The 13,198-nt window shown below is 39.7% G+C and overlaps 1 protein-coding gene across 1 annotated transcript in view; it reads left to right on the forward strand.

The window, feature by feature from the left end:
* The first annotated feature begins 2,079 nt into the window (after positions 1–2,079).
* Positions 2,080–13,198, forward strand: part of LOC149842985 (uncharacterized) — a 44,294-nt gene continuing 33,175 nt past the window's right edge. The window contains exons 1-2 of the mRNA XM_090001656.1: positions 2,080–2,479; positions 4,563–4,672. Coding sequence (XP_089857782.1) covers positions 2,231–2,479; positions 4,563–4,672 — 359 coding nt within the window. The 5' untranslated portion in view covers positions 2,080–2,230. The remainder of the gene's footprint in view (positions 2,480–4,562; positions 4,673–13,198) is intronic.

The raw sequence follows: 13,198 nt of genomic DNA on the forward strand, positions 1-13,198 counted from the left end.
AACATGCCTGGATGGTCTCTTTTCAGGTCATTGTCAAAAAGATTTGGGAATTGAGAAATAGGATGACCTTTGATAACTACCAGATTAGCTACAATTGGATGATTTCTTCTATCCTGAATGAAATTTGTTTCAATGTCTTATGTATTTGCAGACTCTCTAAATCACATTGATCGGAATTGGCTTCATGCGGGAAGACGTGTTCAACGTATCACTGGGTTTTGAACCTGCAACGTGCCATCACAAGGAGACGTGCACTGACAGCTCCTACCAACCACGCGGAGCACCCGTTGGTAATTAAAAAGCGAGTTGCCCCGGTTCTGCGGATTTTCATAGTCTCGTGGAGAAGGAGAACAACTATCTGGCGCTCGGTTTAGCTTGCCTTTGTTTTCTTAGATTGCGATAGGATTTGAGAAGGATAAACCACCTGAATGGTTTCCACATCTTTATTCGTTGCAATGTGCTGAATGTAATTCTGTGGGGGGTCTGATTAACCCCAACTAGCCAATAAAAAAAAAAATTGATAAACACATAAAACACCTAAAACTATGGTTTTTGAAAGTCATAACAAAAATGGCGCAGCATATTGCCCATTCTAGCTTATCAAAAGCAGTGTTACTACTGTTAGGATTGTAAATGAGTCAAATTTGGTTCGCTCAAGATACATCTTTTACTACCCAAGCCAACCAGATTTGTATTCAACAGGCTTCGTCAAGAAACTCTGATCCAAATCGAACACATTATTCTAAAATACGGATCTTAGGGTAACATCTTAAATGCACATTTGGGTCAGATTCAGACTTACATGATCCGAATTCTTTCCGACTCAGATTCTAATTTGGATTGATACTTTCTGTAGGATGTACTTTCGGATCCAGATCAAATCGGATCTGTCTTCACTTTTGAATCAGATATTACCTGTAAAGTTTCCTGATGCAACTTTTACTTCACCTGATGTAATTTGGATCCCCATCCGAATTCGGACTTGCTACTCAAATATTTGGACCCCTTATACAGTCTGGGATGATCCGGCTCCCCATCCAACCAGTTTGCATACCTACGTTCCACTCACTACAATTTGGGGTGTCAACGAGTTGGACCCCTGCTAAAATGGGTCCAAACCCGGATCTGACTAAGTGATGCAAATATTGGATTCAGATTCAGGTTCAACCGGATTTTTATAAGAAAAACCATACACAGATCCGACAAGAATTACATAAACCAGACCAGGTCTATACCCAATAAAATAATACTTTAATTTTTTTATGTTGAAAAATAGTGGATCATAATCGGAACTCAGATTGGACCCGGGTTTGGTATAAAATTTCATAAACCATACCCGACCACCCACTGGACCTCTTCGGTCCGGCCTGGATAGTTGATCGTGCCCCCTTCTTTGTAGGGATGACAGTGGGGCGGGGCGGGGGACAAGGTTTCCACCCCCGCCCCGCCTCCGCAGCGGGGATGGATTTTATCCTCCACCCCCGCCTCCATCCCCGTTTCATACCCTTCATCCCCGGTCCAAACGGGGATGAGGCAGGGCGGGGATATTGCGGGGAAAAGTGGTCGGGGCGGAGATTAGGCGGGGATCGTGGCGGGGCAGGGAAAAGTGCACGTCCACCCCCGCCCCGCCTCCGCGGTGGTGATGGATTTTATCCTCCACCCCCGCCTCCATCCCCGTTTCATACCCTTCATCCTCGGTCCAAACGGGGCGAGGCGGGGCGGGGCCCCGCTTTCCCCCGGTCCACTGCCATCCCTACTTCTTTGTAACCAAACCCTGACCCTATAGGATCTGGTATGGGTCGGGGTCGGGTCATCCCCGATCCGTTGACACCCCCGATTACAATGTTAAGTTCGGACCCTAGACAAATCAGATCCATTACCTGACCCAGTATATACCATTTTCCCTTGGGGAAAACGAATCCCAAGATGGGGGCGATGGGAAAAACGACGAGTAGTGAACTTCTTACAGAGGAAGAAACGTAACCGACCCAAAACGCGCAACTATCACATCAAAGAAGAAAAAACACGAACTTTCAAGTTCCAGAAAATAACAATTTCCCATCCCCTCCTCCTCCCTTTTTATGCTCCGATTCCGCGGGCATATGCTCCCTCGTACGGCCTCAAATCCCTCCTTCATCCCTCCCATTCATCAACCATCAATCGTCAATCATCACCCATCATCATCGTCTTCTATTGCACCCATCAGCGGCATCGTCGCCGTCGATCGGAGATGGAGGTGCTGCACCAGAGGGTGGAGTCGTGGCTGAAGGGGCAGGGCGGCCGGATCAGGGCGTCGTGGCCGCGGTGGCGGTGGCCGTGGCCCGGCAGCGGAGCCAAGGAGGAGCGGTGGAAGATGGAGGAGGAGTACCGGCGGAGGAAGCAGCAGCTGCAGAACCTCTGCCGCGCCGTCTGCGCCGAGTCCCTCGCCGATCTCCAGGACGTCCTCTGCGCCATGGTCCTTTCCGAGTGCGTCTACAAGGTTTCTCCCACCTCTTTCTCACTGCTCAATTCATCGTGGCTGTGGTTTATCTTGAATACCATCTTGGGATCTTCTTCGGTTTTCATTGTTTATATTGAATTTCCGGTTCATGCTGTTGCGGAAAAGTGAGGTTTATGTTGTTAAATTTTGAATGGGACGCGTGAAATCGATGAATCATCATGAACGAAGGTGACCCACTTCGTGGGATCGGATTTATATGGAGATATGGGTAGGAATCTTGGATTTAGTGGAGAATTTTGAATGGTTTTGTGATAGGCCGCGGTTTTATTGTGAAGATAGTGCATTCGAAGGAGTTGGTGTTTAGGTTGCTGTGATTTTGGGCGGTGCATGCTTCTTTATGGTATTTGCGGAATTGGTGTTGAAGTATTTCTTTCTTTGTTTATTTCTAATTAAATCTAAAAGAACGTGTTGCACGATGCTTCTCTACTTTACTCACTCTCATTGTCTTTGTCGGGTTACGGCTTATTTCAATTTCATCTGACATTCACCATGAAACATGATGCTTTTTTGATGCTCCAATTCCGGGCATCGTAAAGTAGTGCAGTTTATTGGCAAATGCCATGCAGTATTGGATAATCTACAATCTCCAAATTGCCTGCTCTAGTATTGCTGACATCTCAGTGTTCGTGGTTTCGAGCTGTCTTTATTTTTCCAGGCTTGATGGTAGAATTTAGGCTCCGCAGGATCGCTGGTATTATTAATAAAGTTTGGAGTCCAAACTAGAATGCCTTAATCGTATTTGAGAGAGTTTTCCTGCCTTGTTGGTGGATTTGTTTAACCATACTATCATTAGCATGCACCTCAATTGATTGATGTTCTTGATGATGGTAATCATTTGGAGGCCATGCCAATGAGATGCAGAAATTTGCTGCATTAGTTAATTCCTTCCAGTTATGGTAACAATATATTAATATCAAAATTCAACAAAGGCAAAATGATATTCTCCTAGAGGCATAGGTCACACTAGTGAAACTTGATCATTCTCATTAGGATAGGCAAAGATGTGCTGAAAATCTGTAGCTTTCAAACTGAACTGGGGATATATTTTATGCATCAATATTTATGTTGTAGCTAGGGGTGGGCAGTGGACGGGGCGGCCCGGTGGGCCAAGCCGACCCGACCCACCGTGGACCAGGTTTGGATCAAGGTTTTAGGCCCTGACCTGTTAGCTACCGGGCCAAAACCGGGCCTGTGATATACATGGGCCGGGCCCAGGTCGGCCCATGGGCTACTGGGCTGACCTGATGGGCCTAACCTAGCTAATTATTTTTTTTAGTAGCTGGTTGCATAGTAACTTGGTAACTATTACATTTACCTAATTAGTTGCATTGATTATATGAAAAGTAGAACGATAATTAGATGGGTGCATTAATCTTTTATTTAATTCATTGCTTTTGGTATTATAAAAATTAATTTATGAACTTCATTAAAAAATGGCCTACAAATGGGTTTGGGCTGGGCAAGACCGAACTACTGAACATTGGCCCATCGGCTGGGATCATGGGCTGCTCTTCAAACCCGAGCCCGTTAAGAACCGGGCCAAAACCTGACCCATTAATAAATGGGCCGGGCCATCTCCGGGCCGTGCCACACTTAAAACCCGATGGGCTAAGCTCTAAACAGGCCTGGGTCAGGCCGGGCCGGCTCGATGCCCACCCCTAGTTGTAGCTAATCAAACCTAACATGCCTCAAGATTAGTACCCATGGCATGCTAGGTCTAAAACACTTTTATCCCTTATGCTTGTCATCTTATTTGGCAAAATTGTGTATTTCTGCCTTTGGAGACATCTTATCTCTTTATGGTTCATCAATATGAACATATCATATGTGTTTGAAAGTCTGGAGAAATGAATATGTAGCTTAATCTCATTAAAGCCAACTAAATGTGTCTCTCCATCAAGCATGGTGCGTGGAAGTCAATTAATTATAAATATTATGGTGTGAAATGCTTCACTTTGCAAAAGTCATTGGTGGTGGAAGTCAATTAAACATTGTATTGATCTTACCTATTTAAGTATTAGAGTGTGGATATTATTGAGGATGATTTGTTTCTTTTTGACAGAGGCCTGCTTCAGAAATGATTCGTGTAGTTAATAAGTTTAAAGCAGATTTTGGAGGCCAAGTTGTTTCTCTAGAGCGTGTGCAACCATCTTTGGATCACGTGCCACATAGGTATCAGTTTTTAAAATTTGAGTACTTTTAAGTTAGCATGACAAAAATATTGCCTTTGCTGTCCATAATGATTGGAAAATGAGATAACTTTTGTAAACTTCTATGATTTTTAGTAATAATTATATCACCAACATAGATAAAAAACTATGGTTCTCTCTTTACTTGTGGTGCTCACAAATGTAGTAGGATCATAAGCACTTTGTCTAAAACTTAGAGAAAGTAACTGAAGAGCTGAATTTTTTAAATTAAGCCAATGTGACCTATTTGATTGCATATAATGCTTTAAAAAATACACAGTTTTCCTTTACAATCTAAAACCATGGAAGAAGCAACATGCACACTTCTTTCCAGTCAAGAATGCATCTATGGCATCCATCTATTGCAAGTTCTGTAATGATAGTCATGTAGGCTATTGGAGCAAAAGTCATTGCAAGCAATTACAAGCCATTGGGCATATCCCTTTATTGTCAATTTAGCTTTATATATGTTAAGATAAGTCGACCACTTTAAAGTTTATTTATTTTTAAGGTTGTTTTTGGTATTTTATAAATAATGAGGGACCCTAATGTAAATTTACTCTTTTGGCTAATCTCTATTTAAACTAAAGGAGATTAGACCTAATTAAGTTTTCTGAGGTCTTTCTCTCTCTCTCTCTCGTTTTTGAGTATTCTATTAGTTTTTCTTCTACATGGTATCAAAGTCGTCGACCTTGGGAGCGTGATCTCGAGTTCTTTGCCAAAGCTCGAGTGAAGGGTATTAGTTCACGTGAAGAGGATCAGATTAAAAAGGTGTGTCCGTTTTATTTTTTTTGAAGAACGAGTGGTACAAATCTGATAACAGATCTGAGGTCTGACAAGAGTCATGACTCAGATTTGTAATCAGATCTAAAAGTCGCGTAGAACTATGGATCTCTGTCAACCAGACTGGGTGGATACAGGTATGGGTGCTGTGCTGAAGTCGTGAAGTGGGTGACAGTCAGATTTGACAGTCATTTTTTTTGTGAAGATTAAATGCAGTCTATTGTCGTGGATCTGCGTTTTTTTTTATTTGATCGTATGCTCTGGTTGGTTCAGATCTGATCACAGATCTGAGTGTGGTGAAGATTAAATATACTTTTCAGTCGTGGACCTACATACTTTTGTTTTGGTTCGTTCATATCTGGTTGTCGTGAAGAAAAATTTATATTAAATAGTCGTGGATGTACAAATTTTTTTTCAGAGATCTGATCACAAATCTGAGTGTGGTGAAGATTAAATATACTTTTCAGTCGTGGACCTGCATACTTTTGTTTTTGGTTTGTTCATATCTGGTTGTCGTGAAGAAAAATTTATATTAAATAGTCATGGATCTGCAATTTTTTTCCAGATCTGATCATTTGTTCTGGTTAGCTCAGATCTGTTCGCAGATCTGGTGTCGTGGTGAAGACTCATCACCATAGTAGATCTGCATAGTGTGTAGCAGATCTCTACCAGGTTTACAAACTGTGACATTTTTTTTTACACGTGGACGTTTATTGCAACAGCGATATTGGTTGTGACGGTTAGTGTTATTCATTATGGGTGAAGTTCCGAAATCTGATTACAAGAATGAGGTTATTGATAAATATAAAGCCTTAGCAAATCCTTTCTCCTATGGGTCTTCTGTGAAATTAAATGAAACAAACTATGCAAGGTGGTCCAGGATGTTTATGATGTAGGTGTCTGGTATCGTAGAAAACATATTCTGTTGGAATCTGAACCAAATGATAAAACAGGAAAATACATTACTTAGGAAGAAGATAATGACATTGTTATGTCATGGATCATGAATAACATTGAACTGTTAAAATAAATGTACTATTATACATATATATATATATATACATCATAATACCCGATAGGGGTATTATGGTCATTTCACAAGTACCCGATAGGGGTACTTGTTTTTCTTCTCCTTTTATTTTTTTATTCTTTATTCTTTATTTATTTTTTAAAACTTTCTTTTTGAGCCACTTAGGGGCCCCACCATAGAGTCGTTGGGCCCCCCAACAGTCACATATTGGGAGCCCCCAAGTGCCTCCTTGATGTATAAATAGGAGTGCATCCCCTTGTAATTCTTCATGCTTTTGCAAGCTCCTCTTTTATAATAAAGAGTACATTTTATAGTTGTAGCCTTCTTTGAAGGCCTTTTGCATTGTTTCTTTGTGGAATCCTATTCTCTTATGCTTGTGTATTAGTCCGGTGTTGGACATTGTGAATGCATTTGCATTCTTAAATTCTTCCGCATACTTTATTACATGGTATCAGAACCATTCGAATCTCTAAGGTGAAATCTTGTCTCTCTCTACTTTCTTCCTTTTTCAATCTTTGTATTGAAGCAATGAAAGCCAAGATCGACCTATCATTCAAGCTCAATGGAAAAAATTACATGATGTGGGCATCCGCAATGAAAAATAATCTCAAAGGAAAGAAGCTTTGGGGTTATGTAATGGGGACCGTCCCGGAACCCCAACTTAAGCTCACAAAGATGGAAGGAGATCAAGAAAAAGCTCTTGAAGGTGATGCTCGTCTCAAAGCAATTGAAGATCATCATCGCCAAATGGAAGATTGGGAGAGCAACCATGCAAAAATCCTAGCATGGTTTATGAATAATGTTGAACTTAAGGTATGTGCAAATATTGCTAAATTTCGCCGAGCCAATGAAGTTTGGTTTTTTATGAAGGGTATGTATACCCAAAAGGATCTTGCAAGAGCTTATTTATTGTAAGAAAAAGTGAGAACCACAAAACAAGGGGATATGAGCATACAAGATTACTATAGTGCTCTAAACCCTTTGTGGGATGAATTGGCTCTTTTAGAGCCTAAATGGGTAGCTATGGAGGATATGAAACTAAGACAAAAACAAATGGAACAAGATAAATTGTTTCAATTTTTATTTGGGCTTTGTCCCAAATTTGAACAAGTAAGATCCTCACTCCTCCATAGATCTACTATTCCTCCATCAGAGGATGCTATTGCCGAAATCACTCAAGAAGAGACTAGGCATGGCATGAGTAAAAACATAGATGAAGTTCTTATCGTGTCTAAACCCGACAATCATGTTAAAACATACAAGCCACCTCATTTTGATAAACAAGGGAGTGGTGGAAGGAAGATGATTATATGTCATCATTGTTATGAGCCAGGACATATCAAACCCGTTTGCCCAAAGTTAAATGGGACTTTCAAGCCAAAGGTGGCTTCCGTTGAGGAACCCTCCACCAAAGAAGATGAAGGCAAAAACGGGGATCTCAAGGACACTCTTGGTCAAATTTCCATGTCTCTCCAACAAATTTTAAAGGCCACTTCTTCCACCTCCGGTGCCGCCATTGCCTCATCATCTCCTCCCGATACATATTCTTGGATTTTAGATTTCGGAGCTTCCTTTCACATGACTCTCCATGAAAATGCATTAACCAATGTGAGCACCAATTCAAAAATATCTTGTGTCTTTACGACCGATGGAACTTTTCTCAAAAATAAATGGTATTGGAACTCTTAATCTTAAAAATATTCAAAATTTCTTTGTTCCAAAAGTAAGAATAGTTCCTAAACTAAATCTTAACCTTTTTTTCGTTTCCCAAATTGCCGACCATGGATGTGAAATATCTTTCTCATCTCAAGGGTGCTTTGTGCAGGATCTCCGGTCCGGGAAGCGGATTGGGTAAGGCCATATAAAGGAAGATCATTATTTTATGGATCACTTAACGCTCCCTAATACCTCATTTTGTACTTATGTCCAAGATAAAAATATTGAAACTTGGCATAAAAGACTTGGACATCCAAGTTACTCTAAAATGTATTTTTTTTCTTTTGGAAACAAGTTTTGTAAAGACAAAGATATCAATTGCAAAAATTGCATTTTTGGAAAAATGAAGTCTATTCCTTTTCCTACAAGAACCTTTGTGTCAACACGACCTTTTGAATTGGTGCATTCCGATGTATGGGGACCATCTTCGGTTCTATCTAAAGGTAGTTATTCATATTATGTTACTTTTATTGATGATTATACTAGATATGTATGAATCTATTTTCTTAACCTTAAATCAGAAGTTTTTAACTTTTTCAAAGAATTTTATGCAAAAGTTCAAAATCAATTTCAAAGCCGCATATCCATTCTTAGATCCGATTTGGATAGAGAATACTTATCAAATGAGTTTCAATCATATTTAAAACATGACATTTGTCATCAAAGATCATGCCCAAGAACTCCTCAACAAAACAGTCTAGTCGAAAGAAAACATAGACATATTTTAGAAACCACTAGATCATTACTTATTTCTAAAAATATTCCTAAATTTTTTTGGGCCGAAGCCGTGTTAACCTCCACCTATTTAATCAATCGAATGCCATCTTCAAAATTAAATAATCTCTCTCCTTATGAAAATCTTTTTAACCTAACACCCGATTACAATCGTCTTCGTATTTTTGGATGTAAATGTTTTGTTCTTTTACATAAAAGAGATAAATTGTGACCAAAAGCAATTGAATGCGTATTTTTAGGATATGGTGAAAATAAAAAAGGCTATAGATGCTTTGATTATAAAAACAATAAGTTATTTGTCTCCAAAGATGTGACTTTTTTAGAAGATGAAAATGGTTTTGAAATATTAGATAAACCAAATGAAATCGAATATATGTTTCTCAATGATCTTTTAGAAGATCTAAATGATGACTCTTTAAGTCATCCAGAAATCCTAGGAAATACTCATGGTGATGATTCTCATGATATTGAGGTATCACCAACTAATGGTGACAATCTCCAAGTTTACACCCGACGTGAGCAAGAGCAACCTATTAGTGCTTTAGAAAAATTCTTGCGGCTTAATGAACCTCTAGAAGAAATCTCCCTTAGGCGATCCTCTAGGGAATCAATTCTACCTAATAGGTTTGTCTCATATGAATCTCTCTCACCTAACAATAGAGCTTGTCTAATAGCCTTGCATTCATACTATGAACCTGCTCATTATAATGAAGCAAAAAAATACACCTCATTGGGTTGAAGCAATGAGAGTTGAGCCAGATGCTTTAAATAAGGCTAAAACTTGGAAATAGTTCAACTTCCTCCAAATAAAAAAGCTATTGGATGTCAGTGGGTTTACAAAGTCAAGACAAAAAGTGATGGTTCTCTAGAACGATATAAGCAAGATTAGTTGCTAAGGGATACTCACAAGAATATGACATTGATTATGAGGAGACTTTTGCCCCCGTGGCTCGCATGACAAGTGTTAGAACTCTAATTGCTGTAGCATCATCAAAGAAATGACCTATATTTTAACTAGATATTAAAAATGCCTTTCTTAATGGTCAATTAAATGAAGAAGTATATATGGATCCTCCGTCGGGAATTAATCTTAACCAAGGTCAAACTCTTCGATTACTAAAAGCTTTATATGACCTTAAACAAGCCCCTAAGGCTTGGTATGATAGATTTAGTGCTATCATCATAAAATTGGGATTTCGTTCATGTTATACTGACACTGCCCTCTTTGCTAAAAGTGCAGGTAATAGTATTATCATCCTTCTACTTTATGTTGATGATATGATCATCGCAGACAATGATGAAAGTGCTATTCTTACTGTTAAAAATATGTTAAAACATAACTTTGATATGTCTGATTTGGGTTTTCTCAGGTATTTTCTTGGTATTGAAGTAGCGTACTCTTCCCGAAGGTATATTTTGTCATAGATGAAGCTTGCTGCAGATATATGTTCCAAATCTGGAATTTTAGATGACAAAAAAGTAGAGACTCCCGAGGTTATCAATGCTAAACTACGGTTGGAGGATGGAGTTCTGTTGGATGATCCTACTCCTTACCGGCAACTCATTGGATCTCTCACCTATCTGACTATCACCAGGCCTGATATCGCTCATGCTGTGCACTCCGCAAGCCAATTTCAGCATGCTCCTACAACTGTGCATATGAGTGTTGTGCTTCGAATCATTCACTATATCAAAAATACTTTAACTAAATGGCTATTCCTATCCTCACTCTCTTCATTAAATTTACTTGCTTATACTGATGTTGATTGGGGAGGTAACCCAAATGATCGAATCTCAACTACTGGCTTTTGTGTCTTTTTAAGAGATTCGCTGATCGCCTGAAGATGCAAGAAATAACAGAAAGTCTCATTATCTTCCACTGAAGCTGAGTACCGGGCTATGACAACTACTACAATGGAACTTGTGTGGCTTCAAAGTCTTCTTCAAGATATGAGAGTTGAAATTTCGGGTGCTTCGAAGCTTTGCTGCGACAACAAAAGTGCCATTTATATTGCCAACAACCACACATTCCATGAGCGGACTAAACATATAGAAATGGACTGTCACTATGTTCGTGATGAGTATTTTCGTGGGACAGTTACACTACCATATGTCACATCCGAATACCAGCTCGCAGATTTTTTTACTAAAGCACTTCCTGCTCCTCGCTTCTTGTTTCTTCTTGGCAAACTTTCGGTCATCTCGCCGTAAAGTTTGAGGGAGGGTGTTAAAATAAATGTACTATTATATATATATATATATATCATAATACCCAATAGGGGTATTATGGTTATTTCACAAGTACCCGATAGTGGTACTTGTTTTTCTTCTCCTTTTATTTTCTTTATTCTTTTTTTAAAACTTTCTTTTTGAGCCACTTAGGGGCCCCACCATAGAGTCGTTGGGCCCCCAACGGTCACAATTGTGACCGTTGGGGGCTCCCAACGACTCTATTGGGAGCCCTCAAGTGCCTCCTTGATGTATAAATAGGGGTGCATCCCCTTGTAATTCTTCATGCTTTTGCAAGCTCCTCTTTTATAATAAAGAGTACATTTTATAGTTGTAGCTCTTTGAAGGCCTTTTGCATTGTTTCTTTGTGGAATCCTATTCTCTTATGCTTGTGTATTAGTTCGGTGTTGGACATTGGGAATGCATTTGTATTCTTAAATTCTTCTGCATACTTTATTACATGAACCTCATATTGCAGATGGCCTAATTTATTACAATACGGCTAAACAGATGTGGGACAATCTTCGAGATACGTACTCTCAAGAGACTAATGTGAGTCGTATTCTCCAAGTTGAACATGAAATATATAATTTGCAGCAAGGTGATCAAACATTGGCCCAATACTATGCCTCCGTTAAAGCTGTTTTTGAAAGACTTAATACTCATAGACCACTGCGGTGTTCAAAACAAAAGCATCATCAAGAACAGACTATGGTTGCTCGGTTTCTCACTGGCCTATCTTCAGAGTTCTCAGTTGCTAAAGTCCAAATGTTGATCGGTCTCTTGCTAATGCATACAATCGTTTGAGTAGACTTGCCATCTCTCTTCCACAATCACAACCTGCATCTCAGTCATCTGCTTTAGCTGTTCTATCTAGTTATGGATGAGGAAATACTCTGAATGTTAGAGGAAGAGGTCGTGGAAGAGGTATGGGAGGTAGACGAAACTTCAGTGTACCTTTTGCGGAAAATCAGGACATTTAGAAGATCGTTGCTGGGGTAAACATGGACGACCTGCTTCTTCTCCATTGAAGCCTAATGTTTCAAAAGCTAATGTTACAAAACTAGAGGTAGCGAATGACACCAATTATCCCAGTGATTGTATCACTCTTAGTCGTGCAGAATATGATGAACTGGTCGCTCATCGTCCTTCAAGTTCTCTTCTCCTGTAACTGGTGTGGCCTACTCAACAGGAGACCATCTTTCTCCCCATGATAGTAAGTGGATTATTGACTCTGGTGCATCTAGACATCTATGCGGAAACTCTAAAAAATTTTCAGATCTAAAGGCTATTACTGCACATCGGGATGTCTCATTAGTTGATGGGAGTTCCTCCCCGGTTATTGGTCAGGGAAATGTTTCTATATCCTCTGCCTTGCAGTTGAACAATGTCCTTCATGCTCCTTCATTTCCTCAAAGTTTACTCTCAGTTAGTTGCCTTACAAAAGAGCTAAATTGTAGAGTGATATTTGATCGTGTGTTGTCATTTTCAGGATTTGTTGACGGGGAAGAAGATTGGTGGAGGCTATGAGGAAAATGGAGTCTACTATCTACATCACCCTGTGGGAAATATTTATGCTGCAGTCGATTATTCCTTGAGTCCTGTTCAGTGGCATCGTCGTCTCAGACATCCTTCATTGTCGAAGCTTCGTCGTGTCATTCCTCAAATTTCATCTACTACATCATTCCAGTGTAAAGCATGTCAGTTGGGCAAGCATCATAGGAGTTCGTTTCCTTCTAGTCCGAGTCAGTCCAGTCATAAAGTCTTTAAACTTTTTCATGCGAATGTATGGGGTCCTAGTAAGATTCCTACCAGGACCCAATGTTGTTATTATCGATGATTTTTCTAAGCTGTCTTGGGTGTTCTTAATAAAAGAAAGATTTGAAGTTTCTAGTATCCTCAAATCATTGGTTATTGAAATAAAAACTCAGTTTGAATCCGTTGTCAAGATTATCCACACTGCTAATGCCCTTGAGTTTAAAACCAAAGCACTGTTGCAATTTTATCGAGACCATG

This window comes from Nuphar pumila, chromosome 3 (genome assembly GCF_984573655.1).
Source record: "Nuphar pumila chromosome 3, dmNupPumi1.hap1.1, whole genome shotgun sequence".
NCBI lineage: Eukaryota > Viridiplantae > Streptophyta > Magnoliopsida > Nymphaeales > Nymphaeaceae > Nuphar > Nuphar pumila.